The sequence below is a fragment of the Nicotiana sylvestris genome, chromosome 6 (genome assembly GCF_000393655.2).
Source record: "Nicotiana sylvestris chromosome 6, ASM39365v2, whole genome shotgun sequence".
NCBI classification, from domain to species: domain Eukaryota; kingdom Viridiplantae; phylum Streptophyta; class Magnoliopsida; order Solanales; family Solanaceae; genus Nicotiana; species Nicotiana sylvestris.
Window position 1 is genome coordinate 95,368,912 of NC_091062.1, and position 24,174 is coordinate 95,393,085.

Genomic DNA, 24,174 nt, shown 5'->3' on the forward strand with positions numbered 1-24,174 from the left:
ATTAATATAGGGAGTGGAGCTAGAAGGCTAAAAGGGTATATATATATATATATATATATATATATATATATATATATATATATATATATATTGATTCACCTTGGTTTCTCGAATGTTTACTTTTCTTATTTTTTGAATCCCCTTAATAAACATTGTACCTTTGTGGGTGGTAGATAGTTTAGTCAATAATATGTATATTAACTAATAGAATATCATCCAAAAAAGAAAATTACTAATATAACCTTAGTTATTTCTAATCATAATATGCATGCAAGACGCGTTATATATTATGAGATCATGACACAAGGCTAGCAAACTTAAGAATAAATTTAGAAAGTAGAACCCAATATGGCTACTTTCTTCTTCATGTAAAGGCGATAAAGAGAAATCAATCACTTAATTTGTCTTCTCCCTAATTTTGTAAAAATAAAAGTATCAGAATACTTCGCTTACTATACGTTTATTACCAAAAGTGGAGTAAAAATGATTCTATTTCTCCTTGAAATATTGATCGATCCGGCTTTGCCATTAACATGGCTTCAGTGCTGAAATCTTCTCTAATTTTGCTGCCACTTTCTATTTATACGATCATACGAAGTTCGTCGACCAATTAAACCTCTTAAGAAGAGATTATGCGACGTTAATTGCCTGCATTAGCATACTTCAATCATGATTTATAAAAATAAAGACACTGATCAAGCATATCCTTTATTTATCCAATCTAGCTGCAAACTTGACCATGTCTATATTTTTGCACTGACAAAAATAATTTGTAGAGTACATTTTCCTTAAGATGACTGTTCGAATGGTTGTGATTTTTTATGAAGGATCATGAAGGCTTGGGGCTATTTGTAGGAATTCGACAGTTTTAGTTTTATTTATTTTTTTATTTATAAATAAGTAGAGTAATTAGGATTTTAAAAGGGGTAAATAGGTAAATTAACTTCTGCTTTTAGGCCTCAATAAAGATAGCAACGGTTGAACATCAGTAACTAATGCTATGAAAAGTTACACCTCTTCAAATAAATTTAGTATTTTTATTTAATATTTTTTAAGTAGAATATTTAAATTAATTAGAAGGGCAATTATGTAATTCAACTTTGAGAAGCTACTGTATCATGCTTGCTTTGGTTTATACCAAATCAATTCAACTTTCTATGACTAACTAATTTAATAAAGTAGTAAAAATATGAATTAATTTATCATAGTTAAGTGAGAAAGTCTATAGATTTACATGTCATTCATCTATTGGTTTAATATAAATATTCGATGGGTACAAGTAATTAGTTTTTATCGTCAACTTGACAATAAAAGGGTAGTCCGGTGCACTAAGCTCCCGATATGCGCGGGGTTTGGGAAAGAGTCGGACCATAAGATTTATTATACACAGCTTTATCCTGCATTTCTGCAAGAGCCTGTTTCCACGGCTTGAGTCCGTGACCTCTTGATCACATAGAAGCAACTTACCAATTACGCCAAGGCTTCCGAGGTAAAAAAAAACCAATACATTGCCTAGCTTAAACTCTTTTTTTACCATAGGGATAGGTGGGTGGGTGGAGAATGATAGCAGACATTCATACAATACGGGGTAAATGAGGAACTAGTCATACACATTTTCTGTCACTGAGAAGTAATCATTCAGCGAGCCCGGTTCATAGCGATCCGGGCCCAGAAAGAAACTGAACGGTCCAGATTGATAAAACAAGTGGGCCAAGCATAGTTGTAGGGTCACAAAAACCCACCAGCGATCTTTAAAGTGCCAGCAATGCGGTATCAGCTTGTGTAAAAAGAGCAAGAATGATACACCTGTTTGTCAGTGTTACCTATTGATTGTCCAAAGGGTTTTAGGCTATGACCACAATGCTGTGGGCCCTCACCACCTGAGCTAAACATCTAAAAACTGATAAGGTATGGGTCCCCACCAACTCCTATTACTCGACCCCATATCTCTTACTAGTAATATTAAAGTAGTTAGTTTGTATTTTAACCCTCTTGTACTAAAAGAAATTTTCTATCTTACTTTAGTTACTTTGCTGTAAAAACTATGGCAGTCATGATCAGAACACAGTTTCTCGCTATTCTTCCAACATTATAGGGCTACTTTTAACTGTTCCATTTCCTACGTTGTAGGGGTGATATGTCTTGTTGTTTGTTGTGAAATCTTCATTTTGTACTCTAGGGTTGCAGAAAGAAAAGACTGATGTATGTAGTAGTCTTTGAACTTGAAGTTGTAAAAAAGATACACGAACAACCGGTATAAAGATTTTTACGCTATTACTATATTTTTAGAATCTCTTAATTTTCGGGTTACTAATTTTGTTTTAATAGATGATTACCTCTGTTAAGTGTATAAAAGTTCTTACTTTGCAAGTCAGTAATTTTCTTTATTATACGCCCATGCATACAATAGTCAGTACATAGTGAGAAAAAGTAAAGATCAATAATAGTAGTGCTGAATAACAATCTATACGGTTGTAATGGGTAAACAAAAACAAGAGAACTTTTGACAAAAAGCAGCCAAATACTCCTTTTGTTAAAAAAAATATTGCCCTCTTCAAACCCTAAAAAACCGGCAGGCAAATTAATCACACGAAGAAGAAGAAGAAGAGGAAGAGGAAGAGGAAGAGGAAGAGGAAGAAGACGAGGAGGAAGAAGAGGAAGAAGAGGAAGAAGAAGAGGAAGAAGAAGAAGAAGAAGAAGCAACTCAGCATTATATAGAAAATAATCAAACCTCACGTGTGTGTTTTAAAAATATAGGAGTATCCAAACTTATATCACACCACAAGACGAGGATAAAAATATATGTAAGAATCTGATCACGATGAGTCCATCTTAGGATATATCAATGGTGGCTTGTCGTATCATTCCGATCATCTGCACCGCCGTGATGCGAATGGGACCCACTCGCCTGAGATTCCGATACACCGGAACACTGCCTATACGGATTTAGTCCGGTGACCATGCCCAATTGACCTTCATTTAGTGAAGTTCCACTGCTATTGCCAACTAAACTCGTTCCTTGTTGTTGAGTTGGCAGTAATGCCATTGGTGCAGGAAAATTCATGAAATGCAATGCACTTGACATTGTGCTTCTATACAAAGCAGAAGCAGAATTACTAACCGATGGAAACGTCCATATTGGATCGCCTCCCAAAACTTGGCTGTTATTATTTGTTAACATCCAAAAATTCGCCGGAATTGATGAATGACTTGCTGGCATACTCCCGGTACTTGATTGTAACAAGTAACTCCCCATCTGTTGTTGCTGATCGTGTTGCTGCTGCTGTTGCAAGTCTACTTCTTGTCTCCTTTTTCGGCTTAGACTTTCTTCTATACTTGTCTCCGTTAAATCTAGTGAATTGTCCCTCAATTCTTGTTTAGCTTGCAACTGATGATTCATACTAGGGTTTGTATTTCCTGTCTGAAAGTTCAACAACGTAGTTGCAGATCTGTCGGAAGATAATCCAATACCCTGAAACAAACCTCGTCGTTGGGAGAGCGAAAAATTAGGACTGAAATACGAGGATCGTAGCTGAGATGGTACCGACATGGTGGATCCTGAACTACGTAACGAAATGTTGAGCGACGTAAAATTTGCAGGAATTGTACCTGTTAGAAGATTTAAATGAAATATGAACGATATGAACAAAGGCTAAGAAAGTAGAAAGAAAGTTTTGCCAGAGAAAACAATAAACTGAAAATGCGCATTTATTTTTCAAACAAAAAAATCAGAAAAATCCTCAAGTACTTGCACAACTTAATCAAGCAACTCGTTGTCCTTGTTTTCAGTAGCAGAGCCATGAAGGGTTATCAATTAACACCTTTTCGCCGGGAAATTATACTCATGTATAAATAGGTTAAATCTTTTTATTAAGTATATATATTATGTGTTGAATCTCTTGACCGTGTTTACTTCTTTGTGTTTTGACTCTCTTAGTGAAAAACATGGCTCCATAACTTCTTATTCTGACAAACAAATTGTAAAAAATAGATGAACTCTAAAAGCATGAGTACCAGTTCCAGTGGCTGCTATGACAGAAGGTTCAGCTTGTTGGAGTAACCATTCAATGGTTTCGCCATCGGACTTGTGACCGAGTTCTCGAGTGAGCTGGAAAACCCTAGCGGCACAAAGGGCAGGCATACGTATACGTCTGCCACGGCCGTCAACTTTAGTGTGGCGGTCTTTGGTGGAGGTTCTTTTGGGAGGTGGTTTTTTAGAAGTTTCAGTGATTTGGAGGGTATTATCATTATTAGGGTTTGTATTTGTATGATCAGATGGAGAGATGGCAATAGAAGGATAATTATTAGCAGCAGCGGAGGAGCTGGAACAAGGTTCATCTTCTTTCTTTTCGAGTAATTGAAAAGGAAAGTTATTTTGACGGTATTGGTGGTGATGATGGTGATGTTGGTGTTGGTGGTGGAAATGATCATCACCTCCTCCATCCATGATCACTGTTGTGTGTGCGAGAAATATGCTGCTTCAATCCTCTAATCTAAGAAAAACTCACTCGAAAAATTTTCTTTTTATTTTTCTTTCAGTGTTGATGTTCACAATAGTGACGGACCCTAAATTCATTTCTTGGTCTGTTCGTATATCTCTTTCTGAGACTGCGTAGCTCACTCTAGCTAGAACGAATGAAATGAATTAAACAGTATATGTGTCTCTTACCCTCTAGAGTGTTGTTGTTTGAGAGCATTATTTGGGCATTGATGTGTTGTTTGGCTTAGGGGAGAGAGGGGGGGGGGGAAGATGTGAAGAGGAAAACTTAAAGCAACAAAGATAATGAGTAGGAATTATAAGGGGGAAGCTTTTAAAAGAAAAATAAAATTGAACAAAGGGAAAAAGAAAATATATGCTTTTGTTGGGGTCCTTTTTTAATGTCTTTTTGACAAATTAATATTAGTTGGGAAAAGTCATAGTATATAGTTAGAAAAAGAAAGAAAAATTTGTGATTTTAAGTGTAATTTGATTTTCTTTTTTATGAAATTATTTTCATTAGGAAGGAAGAAAGAATTAAGGGGTTTGTCCTGGCTTTTCTTTTTATTGTGGCTGTGAATGACTGAGCCTTTGGTTCAGACTCCACGTGAGGTGCTCTTTTTATCATTCAATCCATACAGACAATGGTGGCCGTGGTGGGGTCTTAATATAATTTCAAGTCAAAAAATTGAGAGACTGAGAAAGGAAAGATTTATCAATGGTGAGTGGGTCCCTTTTCTCATTCATGTAATCATTTCCCTTTGCCTTTAGCCCTTTGCCTTTGTTATGCACCTTTGCTTGCTTTGGGATTCCTTCCTCCATCTTATGATTGTGGTCAAGTTGATTTCCCAGGGTCTAATGTCATGACTTTATTTCACACCATTTCACCCTCTTAAGGTTTAGGCCCTTAGGTGGGCCAAAGTAGCCTATCAGCGGAAATATTAACAATTTTATTAAGAAAGTAATAACAATCGACAATGCAGGTCCATCATGTAACGTATGAGGAAATGGTGAATTTGATGATGATATTTGCTACCCCTTCACCTTGATGTGTACTTATATTGCCTTGAAAGATTCTGTTGAATATACAAACAAAGACATTGCATAAGTTAAGTGATAGTATTAATAGTATACGAGACCTTCAGAAAGGCTGCTAGAGAGGTGGTAGGGGTCACGAGGAGTTACTCGGGACGCCACAATGGAACTGGTGGTGGAATGGAGAGATTCAAGGAAAAGTAGAAGCCAAGAAAGCAGTGTATGTGAAGCTGCCAGAGAGTGCTGACGGGGAGGAGAAGAGGACGAATAGGGAGTGTTATCAGAAGGCGAAGTTGGCATTCACGACGGTTAAAACTGCAGCGTTTGAACGATTATATAAAGAACTGGGGGGGCAGAGGTGGTGACAAGAAACTGTTCAGGCTAGCCAAGGTTAGAGAGAAAAAGGCTCGGGACCTGGACACAGTAAGGTGCATCAAAGACGAGAAAGGCAAGGTACTGGTTGAAGATGCATGTATTAGACGTATGTGGCAGCCATAATTCCATATAAAAACTCATAAACGAGGGTCGGGATAGGAACATCGTACTTAGGGAGTTGGAGAACTCAGAGAGATAGTGTGATTTCGGGTTTCATAGGCACATTAAGCTTGATGAGGTTGAGGAAGTTATGCGGAAGATGAGTAGGAGCAGGGCGACTAGGCCAAACGAGATCCCGATAGAATTTTAAAAGGATGCGAGCCGGGCAGGATTGGAGTGACTTACTAGATTGTTCAATATCATTTTTAGGATGGAGAAGATACTCGAATAATAGAGATGGTGTTCGATGGCCCTGTTGTACAAGAACAAGAGGATGATGTCCAAAATTGCAACAACTATAAAAGTATCATGCTGTTAAGTCATACTATAAAAGTTTGGGAGAGGGTGATGGAGAGTAGAGTGAGGAGGAGTGCGTTTATTTCGAAGAATCGGTTCGGATTCATGCCTGAAAGGTCGACTACATAAGACATTCACCCTGTGAATAGGATGATGGAGCAATATAAGGAGAGGAAGAAGGACTTACATATGGTATTCATACACCTAGAGAAAAGCCTATGACAAAATCCTAAGGGAGGTTCTATGGGAATATTTGGAGGTTAGCGGTGTTCTGGTAACGTGCATTAGGATGATTAAGGACATGTACGATGGAGCTAAGACTCAGGTTGAGGACCAAGGGAGGAGACTCGAATTATTTTCCAGTGGAGATAGGATACATCAGGGATCAGCTCTTAGCCCATTTTAAGGCGATAGATGCGCTTACGCATTGCATCTAAGAGGAGCTGTTGTGGTGTATGTTTTTCAAACATGACATAGTGCTAATAGACAAGACACGATGCAGGGTTAACGCTAAGCTTAAGGTGTAGATACAAACGTTGGTGTCTAAAGGTTTCAAGATAAACAAGACAAAAATAGAATACTTGGAGTGTAAGTTCTTAGGATGCATGTAGAAGAAATGGACGTGAAGCTTGATACATAAGTCATCCCCAAGAAGGATAGTTTCAAATACTTTGGTTCCATAATACAAAATAACGCGGAGATTGACGAGGATATTACACATCGTATTGGAGCGGGGTGGATTAAATAAAGGCTCGAATTAGATGTCTTGTGCGATAGGAATGTGCCACCAAGACTTAAGGGTAGGTTCTACAGAGTGGTAGTTATACCAACTTTGTTGCATGGAGCCGAGTATTGGCCAGTCAAGAAATTCCATGTCCAGAAGATGAGAGTGCGGAAATAAGTATGTTAAGATGGATCTGTGGGCATACCAGAAATTACAAGATTAGGAATGAAGTTATTAGGGACAAGGTGAGCGTGGCTCCTATGGAAGACAAGTTGCGGGACTCGATGTTGAGATGGTTTGGGCATGTGAAGAGGAGAGGCATCGATGCCCCAGTTGAGAGGTTGACCATGGCAGATCAGAGGAGGGGTAGAGGGAGGCCTATGAAGTATTGGGGAGAGGTGATTAGGCATGACATGGCACTACTTCGGCTTACCGAGGACATAACCCTCGATATGAAAGTGTGGAGGTCGAGAATTAAGGTTGAGGGTTGACAGGTAGTCGAGAGTGTCTCCTTGTCTTACTAGTAGTATTGGTAGTAGTCTTTTATTTTCCTATTCCTAATTCCTTGTTATTACATAGTGCGTCACTATTACCAGTAGTTACACTAGTCTCGTTACATATTTTGTCATTTGCTTCCGTTGCTTTTAACCTTGTTGTTGCTATTATTTAGTTATTGCTTCCTTTTATTGTTCTTGAGCCGAGGGTCTATCGGAAACACCCTCTCCACCTTCATAAGGTGAAGGTAAAGTCTACATACATAACACCCTCCCCAGACCCCGCTTGTGAGATTCCATTGAATTTGTTGTTGTTACCTTTAGTAAAAATTGTGTAGGTACGATTCAAAACAAACAATATTATTTCATGGTAAAATATTTTTTGAGCTGGCTTAACTAGAGAAGTAATAGACTAATATCAGAGCCGCTGTCAGATAGTAGTTCTCATGTTTTATCAATTTTTTTTTGAATTGGACAGTTCAAATGTAAGTTGAACTCTGTAGTCCCCAACATTTAGATCTAATTAATTTCGTTGACGGTGCTATCCTTGACAAAAAAGGAAGAAAGATAATTATGAACATCAAATAAAGAGATGGATCATAAATATACAAGCAGCTAGCTCCTTTGCCAAAATATAGACATGCATTAGAAAAGGAATGATACTGATGGTGGGTGGATCTTCTGTCATTTGTATAGAAGCTGCTCTAATTAGCAAGGTGTCACCCTTTTTGTTCATATCTTATTCTACATACCTTTTGGAATGAGTATAGGATAAGAAATGGCATGACTGCAAGACTGGCAGATATGGGATGGATGCAGATTAAAAACTACTTGTTTAAGCATGCCCAGGTAACGACCTTGACATCAACATCTTCTGTCACATATAATATAAAATACTTCTACTAACATTCTGTCACCTCTTATATATAATCAGAAGAAACTAAAATAAAAAATAAAAAATAAACCCCATATTTGTCATGGCATCGCAATGGGGCACGAGGAAAAAGAAGTGGTAATTTATATCTTATCAAAAAATCTGCCCAACATATTCATCAAATGACAAATATATATATATATACACACACATCCATACGTACCATAACATTGCATTGATTGATACAGACTGGATGCTATTATTAACATTCATCTTTTCTGTTCTTTCCCTTTTCTGCATTTTTTCCTTAATTTTTTCGTATTAACATTTCAATTTTATATAATTTTGGCTATGAATAATTTTTCTTATTAAAATAAATGACTCAAAAGTTTTTATTTGAACTTTCTTTTCTTTGGGTGGGGAAAGATCATGAGCGGACAAACGATCAGTCCTAACTCCTAACAGCTTATTTGGATGGTTGTTACGCATCGTTTCATAATGTATCGTATCGTACTGTATTGTATTGTACTGTATCGTTTGATAAATACAATGTTTGGATAGATTGTGTCGTTTGTCATCGTTTCATGATATCACGCACCAGCAATATGAAGAATAAACTTGCAACATTATAAAAAAAAAATTATAATACAAGGTAAAATTACTATATATAAAAGTAGGGTAAATGATAAAATAAAATAATTTAATAATAATAAAGAGTGAGATTGAGAGAAAAGACAAGGTAACGACGCGACCACAACAAATTGGTCGCTACATAAAGTGACACATTTCATCGTTATGTAACTGACGCAGTGCGGGCACTGAATGGAAAAGACAGATAAAGGAACAACCCACCGGAAGGGCATACCTCAAGGGGCACCAATCTCCCCCGGCAAAGATCTATCTGCGCGAAGCCGACCTATGGATAGAAAGAAAGATGCAGGAAAGGCAAATGAAAGAAAAAAGCAAAATTTGCTTTGGGAGTGTGAGATAACGATTTAACGATACGATACAATAAAATTTAAGTAACAATCAAAACAAACATTGTATTTAAAGTAACAATATGATACGATACAATGGGTAACAACCATCCAAACAAGTTGTAAGTTGTGGTTTAGTACGAAGTGTAAATACCATAATACATGTATAAAATCATGTATTAACTTATATATTGCTTGGTTGTTTAATTATATTCAATCGGCATAAAATTCAACATAAGTTATACTATGTTTGGTTGTTTTCTTCCTAACTTGCATAAATTTCTGCATAACATATGTCATGTTTGGTTGCTTTCTCCATTTAGAAAATATGTAATACATGACAAGTTATGCAATAAATTTATGTATGATATATATGTAAGGTAGAATATGGAACAACTACTATATGTATTAGTAATACATGAATTAAGCAGTCAATAACCCAAAAAAACCCTCATTTTTATTCAACAAAAATAATCTCTACATTACAATCCATAAATTATTAATTCATGCATTACTAATTCTTACACGACTAATCCCTATATAAATAAATCATGCATAAATTCAGATTACATATTGCATGCGGACTCTCCAAAATAATGCTGAACATGTGTTGGATCACCAAAAAATACACTATTTTTGAAGATCTGACGCACATTCGGTGACATTTCCAGATAGTCCGAGCAACATAGCCAATTCTTGCATAACTAAATCTTGCATAATTAATTCCTACATAACTAATTCCTTCATTATTAGTACCTACATAACTATAACTAGCAACCAAACTGTAACGACCCGACCGATCGTTTTGAGCATTCGCACTTCGCTCGTGTAACGACCTGACCGGTTGTTTCCAGAGTTATAGTCCCGTTTTTCCATTTCCTGCTTCTTTTTTGTTCTTCGTCTTTATTTTGCCTTACCGGGTTAGTTGGTTCGGGTTTGGAGTGATTTTGGAGTGAATTGAGACACTTGTCTCTTATGAGAGGGTTTAAGTTGCAAGAGTTGACCGGATATTGACTTATGTACAAACGACCTCAGATTTGGATTTTGATGGCTCCGTTAGCTTCGTTAGGTGATTTTGAACTTAGGAGCGCGCCCGGAATGTAATTTGGAGGTCCGTAGTAGAATTAGACTTGAAATGGCGAAAGTTAAAAATTTTGCGATTTTGGTCGGTAGTGAAAATTTTGATATCGAGGTCGGATTGGATTTCCGGAAGTAGGAGTAGGTCCTTGGTGTCATTTATGACTTTTGTGCAAAATTTGAGATCATTCAGACTTGGTTTGGTAGGTTTCATCGTTTGTGAAATTCGGAAATTTAGAGGTTCTTAGGCTTGAATCTGAGTGTAATTTGGTATTTTGATGTTGTTTGGAGTGATTTGAAGGTTCGACTAAGTTCGTATGTTGATATATGACTTGTTGGTATGTTTGGTTGAGGTCCTAGGGGCCTCGGGTGTGTTTTGGGTGGTTAACGGATCAAGTATGAAGTTTGGAGAATTGCTGAAGTTGGCCTGTTGCTGCTGCAATCGCACTTGCAAGCGTATTGCCGCAGGTGCGACGCCACAGGTGCAGCAGGATGGATGCAGGTGCGGAAGTGTATTGGATTGGGAAAGACCGCAGGTGCAACTGGTTGTACGCATCTGTGAGCCCACAGAAGTGAGTAGTTACCTGCAGAAGCGGAAGAGAGGAGGTCTGGCAGTGCAGGTGCGAGGTCTTTCTGCACCTGCGAGGTCGCAGAAGCGGAGAGAGTGTGCAAGTGCAGAGATGGGTATTTAAGTGATTTTCCATAGATGTGGAGATTTTTGTGTAAAAGCAGCACCGCAGGTGCGCATATTGAGTCGCAGGTGCGAAAAGCCTGGGCAGAACCTATAAATAGAAGACTTCACAAATTTTTGCTCATTTCCACCATTTCCAAGTCGGACCGTGGAGATTTTGGGGTGATATTTGAAGGGGATTCAAGGGTTTTCATTGAGGTAACTAGCTTGAGCTCTATTATCATTATGTCACAACCCAAAACTCAGACTTGGTCGTGATGAGGCCTCTCGTGAAGACAAGGCCAGCCGACACAATACCCACTTTAACCCTTTAATCATTAAGAGTCATTTTTAAGCCTTTAATTTAACAAATATTTCATAATATAAGTCTGAATGAACAGTGCGGAAATAACATACAAGCCCGACATCAGGGTGTCAGTAGTCATGAGCATCTACCAAGGTCTGAATATAACAAAAATAGTCAAAAATATACTAAGTACAGTAATAAAAATGAGAGGAAGGAAGCAGTGTTGCGAACGTCGTGCATCCACCTTGCTAACTCTAATGACTCTGCGTCTGAGCAATCAACACCCACTACCGGGTTACGAAATACATGAATCTGCACATGAGGTGCAGGGAGTAATGTGAGTACTCCAACCCAGTAACTAATAAGAGTAAATAAAGACTGAGCAGTAGGAAATGATGAATCCACATTTATGATAAACTCGATAAGCACTACAATCTTTCAAATCCGAATACGAGTCAATTGTCTCATTTAAATCCAGATTTTGGTAAAAATCATCTGAAAATGCTTTCCAACAGTTTCAGTAGGGGTTCAATACCATTTATAATAAAAGAGATGAAAACAATAATCGGCCCCTTGGTCAAAACATAGTTCGTATATAGCCCCTCGGGCAAAATAGAAATTTATACCTATTTCATAACTTAAAAACTTCAGTTTGAATGAAAGTTGTTTAAAGCATTTGCTCAATATTTTCAATAGAGGCTCGATCTAAAGATGAGTGAAAGTAGTAATTAAATCAACATATTCGATAAAAGCTCACTTTAAGGAGGAGTGAAAAACAGTAAGTTCATAAACAGGCCCCTCAGGCAAAGCATCACTCATGTACATGTATATATATAGCCCCTCGGGCAAGTCTCTCAGTCACTCATGGCTAACTCTTACCGGTCAGTGCTCACGCTCAGCACTCACACTCAATAGATACCATATAGTAATTGATGCGGTATGCAGCGCGATCCATATATCACTGTGGCATGCAGCTCGATAGATATATCGCTGCTGCGTGCTGCCCGATCCATATATATAGTCGACTGTGCTCACTAGGGGTGTGCAGACTCTGGAGGGGCTCCTATAGCCCAAGCGTTATATCGTTGCGGCGTGCAGCCCGATCCATCTATATTGCTGCGGCGTGCAGCCCGATCCATAAATATATAATCCTCACAACCAGGACCTCGACCTCTCTTAGTCATTAACCTCAAAATCAGACCCTCAATCTATCTCAGTTGTCAACCTCATAATCCGACCCTCGGTCTATCTCAGTCATCAACCTCACAATCAGACCCTCGGTCTATCTCAGTCATCATCCTCACATTCACTTGGACCATCAGTAAAACATGGAACTCAGACCAGACAATTTTTATATTTTAAGAAGTAAAGTAATAAAAAAGATTTAAACAATAAATAGGTAAAACATGACTGAGGATATGCTTTCAAAACAAATAGAGTGAGGAAAAATAGTAAAAATACCCCTAAGGGTCTCAACAGGTCGGCACAAGGCCCCAAACATGGCATACAACCCAAAATATAATATCAATCTCTAAAATATGGGATATCATAAGATTTCAAATCAAATACGCGACTTAACAGTCGTACGGGACGGACCAAGTCACAATCCCCAACGGTGCATGACTTCACGCTCGTCAACTAGCGTGTGCATCACCTCAAAGTAGCAGAACGATGTGAAATCCGGGGTTTCAAACCCTCAGGACAACATTTACAATCATTACTTACCTCGATCCGGTCCAAACTCTAGCCTACGATGCCTTTGCCCTCACGAATCGACCTCCGGATGCTCTAAATCTAGCCACAATCAGTACATAACTATTAAAATATGCTAAGGGAACAAAGCCCACTCGAAAATATCCAATTTACATCAAAATCCCAAAATTGCTCAAACCCGGCCCCCGGGCTCACGTCTTGGAATCCGACGAAGTTAACACCAATGGAATCCTCATCCTCTCACAAGTCTATACATATCAGGAACATCAAAATCGGACCTCAAATGGCCCCTCAAATCCCAAATTCTAGGTCTCCAATTACAAGCCCTAGTTCTTCAATACTAGGCTTAAGTTCCATGATTAATTAGGTAGAATTCACATAAGAAATGAGTATAAAGTCCATAAATCTTACCTCCATGCGATTCCCCTTGAATCTCTCTTCAATCCTTTTCAACAAGCTCCAAAAACGACCAAAAATGGTGGAAATAAACCCCAAAATCGCGGACAAGACGACTATTTAAACATTCTACCCAGGCCTGAAATCCTTCTTCGCGAACATGGTCAAAGCCTCGTGTTCGCGAAGCACAAAATAACTTTGACCAGAATTTCCTTTTCGCGACCTGCCAATCACGAACGCGATGCTTCCTCAGACTAAACCTTCGTGATCGCGTTACACCACTCACGAACGCGATGAATTAAAATGCCTCAAGCCCAGCTGACCAAATTACTCTACGCGAACGCGTAGATTCACCCGCGAATGCGATGCCCAAACAATCAGCCCTTCGCGAATGCAAAGGCTAAAATTCTAGCCTTCACCAGCTAACCCTTCGTGAACACGAAAGCCATTTCTCTGCAACACTGATTAGCAATTTTCTGCAATTCCAAACAACATGCAATGGTCCGATTGACCACCGGAAACTCACACGAGGCCCTTGGGACCTCAACCAAACATGACAACATATCCCATAACCTCATTCAAACTTGTTCCAACCTTCGGAACGCCCAAACCAACATCAAAACACCAAAATCACATCGGATTCAAGCCTAAGAATTTCAAGAACATCCAAATAACGCTTTTGATAAAAAAACCCAAGCAAACCACGTCGAAATGACCTGAAATTATGCACGCACGTCACAAATGACACAACAGAGCTACTGCAACTTCCGAAATTCCATTCCGACCTCTATATCAAAATCACACCTATCTACCAGAAAATGCCAAAATTTCAATTTCGCCAATTCAAGCCTAAACCTTCCACGGACTTCCAAAATACATTCTGATCACGCTCTTAAGTCCCAAATCACCTAAAGGAGCTAACCAAATCATAAAAATACCGATCCAAGATCATATACCAACAATTCAAATCTCGATCAAACCTTTCAAATTTCAAGCTTCAAACTAAGAACTATTTCTTCCAAATTCATCCTGATTACCCTGAAAACCAAAACCAATGATTTACAAAAGTCATAATCCATCACACGGGGCAAGTCATGCCCGAGAAGTGACGAGCAAGGTGCAAAAGCTCAAAACAACCGGTCGGGTCGTTACATCCTCCCCCACTTAAACATACGTTCGTCCTTGAACATGCCAGAGTTGTTCCAAAAGCCAACCAATCATTGAATAACCTTACCATGCACATACCAGGGGGTGATCCCACGTCACCCTATCTCGTATAGGTCCGATAACACAATGTAACTGAGATTTCACTATCCAACCGAGCCCATGAACTTTAGAACCACATTTCCACTTCTGAAATCATCCACAAGATCAAAATCTCACATCTATACTCTGACTAAGCCCGAACAAGCTGTAACAACCCATACCCGCAACCTCGGTGCAATTACATGATATGCCACATAACTCAAATGCTTGCAGCGATAACTTCTAATCAAAACAGCTGCACATAACAACCGAATATCGATAGGAAATCTCTTATCAACTAAAGTCTCATTCCAACACTTTCATATACTGCCAATTATAAATGAAACATGCAGTAAGCCATAACTGTTTTCTCAGATCAACCATTCATGAAGCCACTTCTCCTTTGGCAAAGACCATAGCAAATTTCTGCGCTGAACCTTGATGTTATCTTTCCAACACGCTGAAATCAAATCCATTTGCAGTCATTAAAGATCCTGACGATCTCATCTAATCCAACACAGCTACTCTGGTGACATTGACACATCAATACAGACTAAAGCTACGACTTGTGCAATCCTTGCACCAATAATCCACAATCCGAACTTACTCAAATCATGAAAATGACTCAAATGAAAGAGCTGTACCGCAAGCTCACCAGTACCACCACAACGCAAGGCTGAGAATCCGCCACACATTGTAGAAACAGAATACACGAATCTAACCCGCAGGATCATACTTCCACATAGCTTCGCTCCAATGCGCGACCTCACCCAAACACTGGTCCACATGAGACATCTTAAGTTACTATGCTCAAAATTGACAACCGTGTGAAATATGATGTCTAAAACCAAAGAAATCATCATAACCACCGTGAGGCAATTATATAACACCACACTACTCGAAAGGACATAACCGATACGCCATCCACCGAGCAATAGCCAATGCTCTTACCGCTCTAATTCTACTAAAAGGCCTTAATAACACCGCACCACATGTGCCTATAACCAACAAATCCTAACGGCTCGCAATAGGAAAGGTAACTCATAGATCCCCTTGATTACTAATAGCTCAATAACAACCGAATCAACACATCCCTTACTAATAGCAACTTGAAGTTAACAAAGCCGTCTCGATGCAAAACACACATCCATATAGGTCTACCAATGAACCACACATCAACTCTATCCACACACAACAGATAAATAATCCTCCGAAGGTTCACAATGACTGAATCATAGCACACACTATCATCTGACTAACTTATCCACATCTTTGCCGTCCACAACCACGAGCTAACCTGTATATGAGAACTTCTAGTTTCCAAGTCCATAAAGAACACGAATTACCATATCTGATCCCAATTCCGTCGCTCGCATATATAACACACCTCTAGTACTCAATCATCTCATGAGAGGTACACCTATAATTCTTCTAAGCCACCAAGCAAACTCAAATATCATCCGTCGATCAGACAAGATAGTGCCGCAATACCAATAAAACATCCTTAACTGGAACACATCGCCTTTTCTGAAATGTTATACCCTCATCAAGCCACACCAATCAGTGATCTCATTTATCTAGTCACCTGAAGCTGCCTATGCTATCTAAGAATTTATGACCTTTCTTTCAAAACTGAGCCGTGACCTTACACATCAAACCTCAACCCCATATAACATACCATATATACTATACCACCCAAATGATAATTACGAGAACTTTGCAAACCACTCCGAGCTACAAGCAACTACTTACTCAACCAGCCAAGAACTTCCCATTGATCCCATCTAGAGGAAAATCACTATACATCCCATGCTCCTTACGCCAATAGGAAAAATATACCCCTCTAACTATGGTGAAACCACTTAGAACTCTCTGAATTCCATTTGGACAACTCTAAATTGTCAGGGCTGAGTCCTTCTAACTCAACCGAGCTACGCATGTCACAAAACCCAAAAGAATTGCCGCGAAACACCTGTAGAAACTCATTACCAAGAACTAATCATATCCTTACCTTACCGACTCGGCCTACTACCAAGCTATCCATCTATCCGAGTTCCCTTCTGATTTACCTTCAATTTGATACTCCTTTTTACTATAACATCACAATTTCTCAACCCAAACTTACCACACGAGACCCAAGCATAAAGCCACACCGTCCTACGGTCTATAAGCCGCTAAACACTCTCTAGAATTCCCAACAACACCATGTTTATAATGCTTACCCTGAAGAGACTTCCTACGAATCCAAAGCCATTACCTTCACCTTCCTAATACTGATATATAGAATTCCATAATTGATATAGAAATACCACAAGTCTTGACATCTTCCAATGAAACTCAATTTCTAGCCACATATACAACTTGAAAATACCCAATTGTTATATGTAAAATCTTGAACACATTAGAACCATTCTCGAGAGTCATTCACTCTATTCAAACTACAATTAGCCTGATCAAACAAACAGAACCACCCGTGCCTCAATAGCACTCCAACATCACAGAATGTAACCTCATCCTAGAACAACCAAGCAACTTCCTGCTCTATGCACCGAACATCCATTACCAACAACAACTCAAGACATTCCATGATTCTTATACACCTATGAAGCATGACATAACCTTTGTCAAAATTTTTCCTTTACTTTAGCCATCCTCGGTCTCAATCTCCGTAAGCCATAACTGATTCACCCGCACGCCTCAAACTGGAACCAACATAGTACATTACCGTGCAATCAACTAATCAATAGCAGACTCCCCCACTTGGCTCGAAGCCATAAATCAAAACACACTCAATAACTCATAACGTATATACTCTATTGCTATCATAATGCCATAGTGAGATTAAACTCAATCATTCATAAGCTTGTGAAACACAAACCATCTGGTACTTTAACTCTTATGCAAATCTTGCATTCACTCTCGTAACAGTTAAACCCACTCTCTTAAGATACCCAAATTTAAATTGCAATACATATATTTCACTTATAAATGAGATCTTCTAACAGACAACATAAGGATTACACAACCTTAGAACACTCCGCAGGAGGTAATCCACCTGCTTTGCCTCAAACTGGCATTTCTATATACCTGCCACCGTCTTAAACGTTACGTAGTTACTTAATCTTCCTGAGTCTGAACTCATATCACAACATGAAATTTACTTCATTCCCAACTAGGACACATGAAAAGATTCTTCACACACCCATAACTTGGGGCTATCCTCAAATCAAGATGGAAATCAAGCACCTAATAGTTCTTCTAACCTCCAGCAGACCCTTCTTGTCGCTTTCAAATCATATGGATACATCTCGCAACCATAACATACTCATTACGTAGCCATTCAGCCATCACTTCTACCAATAGGGCATTACCGAATGTATAAGTTCAAAAACACTTGCTCACACAATTAACACCTCAGTTCTTGAGCTATAGGCAAAAATCTGGCCTCGAGTCCTCTGGATTGGCCCAACATCAACACATAGAGATCACATCTTGCCCCTCGATCAGGGAATCACAAGCCATCAATGCACATCTAATACCACACGCTCTTGCGCGCATATGAACGCGTGGAAGGAATTCAAAGAGTTACTTTTCGAGCTGAATCAAGGATGCACGATAAGAATTCCAGAATGTGAAGTTTTTCCTAAAGGTTCTGCAGCGTCCCAAGGATAAATACAGACGTCTCTGTACCGATCCGTGAGACTCTACTAAACTTGCTCATGACTCGTGAGACTTATGTAACCTAGTCCCTGATACCAACTTGTCACGACCCAAAACTCAGACCTGGTAGTGATGGCTGATCGCGGCGTACCCTACACCACTATTGAGTAGCGAGAGAGGGTCGAAACAGCTTTTACCCGATTTAGAGTTGGGATCGATTTTCACATAGAGCTAGATGTTGCAGTCGGGTATCTATATAATTTAGAGTTGGGTATGTGTTCCAAATTACACTTCTAAACATTTTTGGGTTTTTGTTTTACTTCTACTTTTATCAAACTACAATGGTAAATTAAACTAGAATAAGCTAAAAGTAAAATGTTGCGGGTTGTTCAAATGGTTTAAAAGGCACTAGGGTAGTGACTTTCACCTAGGTGGTCAATTGACGGATAGTTGAGTCTAAGGCATGATTTACATACTTGGGGAGTATGATATAATCATTGCACGATTTTACCCACTCTACACCTCTCGGTGGTTCAAGTGATTTTTTCGAATTGACTTTCTCAAGACCAATTGGGTATGCAAATTTGCACAAGCAATCAAGGTTCAAGCCGGGTATTGCTCTCTAGAGGTTTAACCCTTTAATTGGGGATATCAATCTCTTGAGTACGCCTCAATTCCTTGTTGGACCAATTTCAGAGACTCAAGCTCTCTTTCTCAAGAAGAGTTCAAGTGAACTAAACACAAACTAGTGTTTGCAACCACTAATTTAGCAATTAAACATGAAATTAGCCCAAATATAAAACACCCATAGTTAATCTAGCCCTAAAACACAAGACCCATCAATTACCCACACTAGGGTTGAGCCACCACCCTAGCTTATGGATTTAGCTACTCATAATTAAAGAAGAAAAGCAAGAAATAGATGAAGAAAAACTCATATTAATTAATTACTAAGATAAACAAGAAGATTCAATGTTGAAATATAGATAAAATTGCCCAAAAATAGCTAAAATATTTGAACCCACGAGCGCAACTCTCAGCTAAATATATCTGATGACCTAAAAATGGGAAAAGAAGCTATTTATACTAAGCTAAAAAACCTGAACAAAATACCCCTGCGGGGTTAGTGCGGACCGCACAAAATCACGTGTGGCCTCACTAAGGCTCTAGACTTGAAAATCGAACTCTCTGAACTGGGGCAATGCAGACCGCACAAGATGGACTGCGGCCGCGATGGCCTCTAGTGTGGTCCGCATGAAATGGAGCGCGGACCGCATTGGCTTCAATCTCCAAAAATAGCAACTCTCTGATCCTTGGTTGTGTGGACCGCACTAAATCGAGTGCGACCGCAGTAACTTTAATGCGTACTGCATTAAATCGCATGTGGCCATATTGCCTGATTTTCCTGAGTTGCATACTCTCTGAACCTCACTTGTGCGGACCACACAGAATGGTGTGCGACCGCACTGGCCTTGTTTTGCCTGAGCTTTGTCTTGCCTTGATACTTGTGCAAGTTTCACTCCTTTTTGAGCTGATCTTTGACATCTTGTCACTTTGTTGATCAAACCTGCAATTAAAGACAACTTGTGAGCCTTTGGGACTATTTTGTACACATTTCTAATCAAAACTTAAGCAAGAAGGAGTATAAAATGTAGCAAAATCCCTAGTTATCAACTCCCCCAAACTTAAGCTTTTGCTTGTCCTCAAGCAACAAAATATGACCCACCCCTCAAGTGAAAATACCAGAAAATTCAGTTGTCCTAAAGTAACCTCATCTAGCATCAATTGGGACTAACAATTGTCCTCAATACAAATGAATAATTAACAACATTTCCTCCTTGAAACACCATGGATTAAGTGCGACACAAGAGCATCAAGAGTTGACTCAACACATCAAAGAACTCTTTCTATTACTTTGGTCATTGTGGAACCCAAACTCATATATCCTCAACACTCCCTAAGCAAACCTCACCTTTAGAATAGTGTCACTTAGAACGAGGTTAAGGGAAAATCACTCATCTCTCTCAAGGAAAAGTCACGAGTCCGGCTCTAAGTACCATATGCTTGCCCCTTATATGAGTCACCACTAATGTAAGTTTCATTCAACTCAAGATCATATAGGGCTTTTGTGGAGACATAGAGAAGGCATTTGGTTTAGGGTAGGTAATGTTTGGTCTAAGTAGGTTCCATCTTCCCTTAAGAACTTCTTTTCTTTCATTTGGCACACATTCCCTTGACTCTTTGAGTCATTTCACTTCTTTCTAAGGGGTTAGAAAGACACACTGTCACTCTTTTTTATACATTTAAAACCTTTTCCCCTTTTTCAACTTTCCACACCTTTTATTCTTTGCTTTTCTTGAATCCCTTTTTATTCTTTTTCACATTGAATATTCTTTTTGTCCTTTTGCTTTTCTTTATTTTTCATTGACATTCCTTTTCTTCATTTTTTTGCCTTTTTACCACTTTGTTGCAATCCTCGTCTCTCCCAAACTTATACTTTTACCATATGCTAAAGGAAAGATCGGGTGCTAAGAGAGGGTCTCTTTTAGAACGGATATAGGCTTGTATCATGGTTCTTGAAGGAAAAAGGTCTAAGGCTCAACAGAGTTGACTAGGGATCTTATCATTGGTAGGTTATGAAAGTGTTCAAGCTATTATTTGGACTAAGGAGAGGCTATAATCATGTCTCAAGTCAAAATTCACTTAGGATTTCACCTCAACAAACATTCAGGGTAAGTTCTAGACCAATGGCTCGGGACTTGGACTTGCAATGCAATTTCTCGCCACACAAGCTATGGGATTGCTAAAGACACAGAGTCGGGGGCCCAAAATGACCTTATATAAGTTTTGAGCACACAATGGCCTCGAAAATCACTTGATGATTATCGGTCAACACAAGAGTCTCAAAGTCACGACTTTCACCATCCTAAACACAACAATTTGTTTTTGACCATAAGATCAAAGGCAAATGTGTTAGGCCCAAGTGAAGCTTTGCTTGAGGTACCCTTAACCACTAACTACTAAAAACAAAAAGAAAAACGGACTCAAACCCTTAAGAAGGTTATCACGCCATCCAGCATTGGGAAGAGCCACCCGGTTCACATAAACTCCACCTTTGGAAAGAACCGTGACATTAAAAAAACCAAAGGCTTATTGCAAACTTTCAAAACACGAAGCTACGAACATCAATAAGAAGCTAAGAACGAAAAATTGTGGAAAGTAAAATGAATATATACAAGGGGGGATTTGTCTAATATACCATAGATAGGATGAATATTTATAATGTAACATAACTTTATATACAGACCCAAAGTAAAATAAAAGTACGATAAATGTAACGAAATGTTAAAATTATATACAATCCAAAGATGAAAAATAAAGAAAACATAAAAATTGTCAAATATATACAGTAATCCAAATCCATAAAAGTAGGGCCTACCCCCTCAAATGAAAGCTGACATTGTCCCCAATACCAACTAAACTAAATAAGCACCAAAAAGAAAAAGAAAAAGGATATAGAGACTCCCTATGGCCCGTCTGCCTGCATGGGCTCCTGAGTGGTCCCTGTGTCCTCACTATGCTCGGGAACCTCAGACTGGTTCCCTATAGCCTGCTGCTCTACTGTTGGGACCTGGGCTTGGACCTAGACAGGGTCTTGAGGTGCATCTTGTGGCTGACTGGAGGAGGCCTCCGGTGGGTCTGCCAACTGGATCACTGCATATTCCACTCTAGGAATCATCCTCTTCCTCTTGGGAGACCTCTAGGACTGCTCAGGATGGGGATGAGCTGCTGCTACTGGGTCCTGTAGTAATAAGTCTAAAGGCAAATGATCTGCCTTCATCCTGTCAACATCAACCCTCAGCGCCTTTACGGACTCCTTGGAAGCCCGCGTCTTCCTCAACTTCTTGTGCTCCTTAGCAAGCTCCTTGATAGCCTTGCTGTGTGAATCAACTGCATCTGTGAGCACCTTCTGAGTGTCGAGGATTTTCTTTTGGTTGGATAGGATCTCCTTGAGGGCATCCTCTATGGACTATGGGACCTCTGGAGGTGGAGGAGCTGATTGAGCCTCTACTGTGGTAGTGAGGATAGACAACTTGGATGACGCTGTCTGCATCCAGTTGTTGATACTAAGAAGAGTCTAGCTTAGTCGGTGGGCAGTCACTGGGTAAGCTCGGGAAGAGGGTATCTCCGAATCTGCTGAGGTGGATGGGCTAGGAGGAATGTCTGTGGAGGTGGAGGCAGGCAGAGCAGGAGCCACTACCACAACTGGCTCTTCAGACTGGCCAGTTGGAGCAGTAGCTGTTCCCTTAAAGTTCTTGCTCATTGGGTTCTCATCCCCCTGCATGTTGTACCAAGAGAATGGGTCCCTCACTTTGACCTTGATATCAAATGGCCTCTTTTCAACTTTGAGGTCCCTGAAGTACATAGTTAAGAAGCTGGGGAAATGGTAGTTTCTGTCATGCTCATTGCCTACAAGTGTGATTACCCGAGACATTACCTTCCCGACATTAATCGGGTCCCCGCCATGATCGATGCCACCAAAACTTCCCGATGAAGAGGGAGGGAGTTATCATGAGTAGTGGGGTCCAATCTGCTACACACAAATGTTTCCCACCCCTTGGCTTCAAAATTCAGACTTCTTCTCAAAATTTTCACTCCCGTATTTATCCAATCGGGGGTGGTACCTAGGATTGCCAGATACTGTGCCAACCAGAACGGACTTTATCGCCCAATTCCATCTTTGCCATATATAGTTCCTCATCCTCCTCATCAAAGCCGAGGTATCATTTATTGTTTTCCCGTCAAAAAGCACCTTCAGATTTCGCACCTTGGTCACTTTTATGCCCTTTTTTATGTGGGCAACATTGGTATAGAATTCCTTGACCAGGTGCTCGTTTGCATCCTCACAGTTGTTCAAGAAATACTCCTAGCCAACTCTCTCCCTAAACTGCCTCATCACATTGGGGTTTTGAGGCAGTAAGTCCCTATCCACAAAACTCCTCTCCGAGATTAATTTCCTCACCGGCCACCATTCCCTAAACTTGTGATAAGATACCTCACTGACAAATCGGTCTTTCCACACCTCCGGTTTCCTAGTTCTCGCAGCCTCGCCAACCTGACGTTCACCCCCTCCTCCTACTTCTCCTTCTTCTCCTACTTCCTCATCGTCTCCTACTGCACCCTCTCCGGATAATAAAGCTGTGTGAAAGGTGGAGTATTTATCCTCACCGCCTTCAGCTGAGCCTTCAAATGACCCAGAAGATACATTTACTGATGCTTGGGCAGTAGGGGAAGTGGGAGGAGTGTCTCTTAGTCTGTTTCTTTCCGGCCAGTCAAGGATGTACTCTGGGATTGAGTCTGAAGATATCTCCTGAGAGGGCTCGTACTCACTCCCAAACATGTCAATGGCCCTATCAGCAGCTTTAATCATCTTCCTCATGTTTTTAATGTTTTGTCGGGCTTGAACAGTCAATCTTACCATTTTCAATTTCCCTCCCCGGGAGGATTCTCCTCTACCTGGTTGTTTAGAGCCCTTGCCCCTTTGTTTCACCATTGTCTGCAAACAAGTTCAGGTATGCTTTGTTAGTATCAGTGAATTCAATTAAGTTCACAGTTGCAGAAGAATAAAGGTTGTAGACAATTACAGAAATCACACAGCGGACCGCACAAAATGGAGTGCGGCCACACAAAGGC

The 24,174-nt window shown here is 39.7% G+C and overlaps 1 protein-coding gene across 1 annotated transcript; it reads right to left on the bottom strand.

Moving 5' to 3' along the window:
• Positions 1-2,447: 2,447 nt before the first annotated feature.
• Positions 2,448-4,768, bottom strand: LOC104241211 (transcription factor TCP14-like). The gene is made up of 2 exons (XM_009796133.2): positions 4,015-4,768; positions 2,448-3,609 (listed from the first exon to the last, which is right to left on the bottom strand). Exons 1-2 carry the CDS (start codon positions 4,445-4,447, stop codon positions 2,843-2,845), a joined length of 1,200 nt encoding a protein of 399 aa, XP_009794435.1. The 5' UTR covers positions 4,448-4,768; the 3' UTR covers positions 2,448-2,842.
• Positions 4,769-24,174: the final 19,406 nt, after the last annotated feature.

Bases quoted from the DNA above. Each gene is read 5' to 3' on its own strand.
- LOC104241211 (XM_009796133.2), bottom strand. From the start codon at position 4,447: ATGGATGGAGGAGGTGATGATCATTTCCACCACCAACACCAACATCAC. The intron at 3,610-4,014 runs GTACTCATGCTT...ATCTTCTAACAG, and splicing joins CATAGCAGCCACTGGAACTG to GTACAATTCCTGCAAATTTT.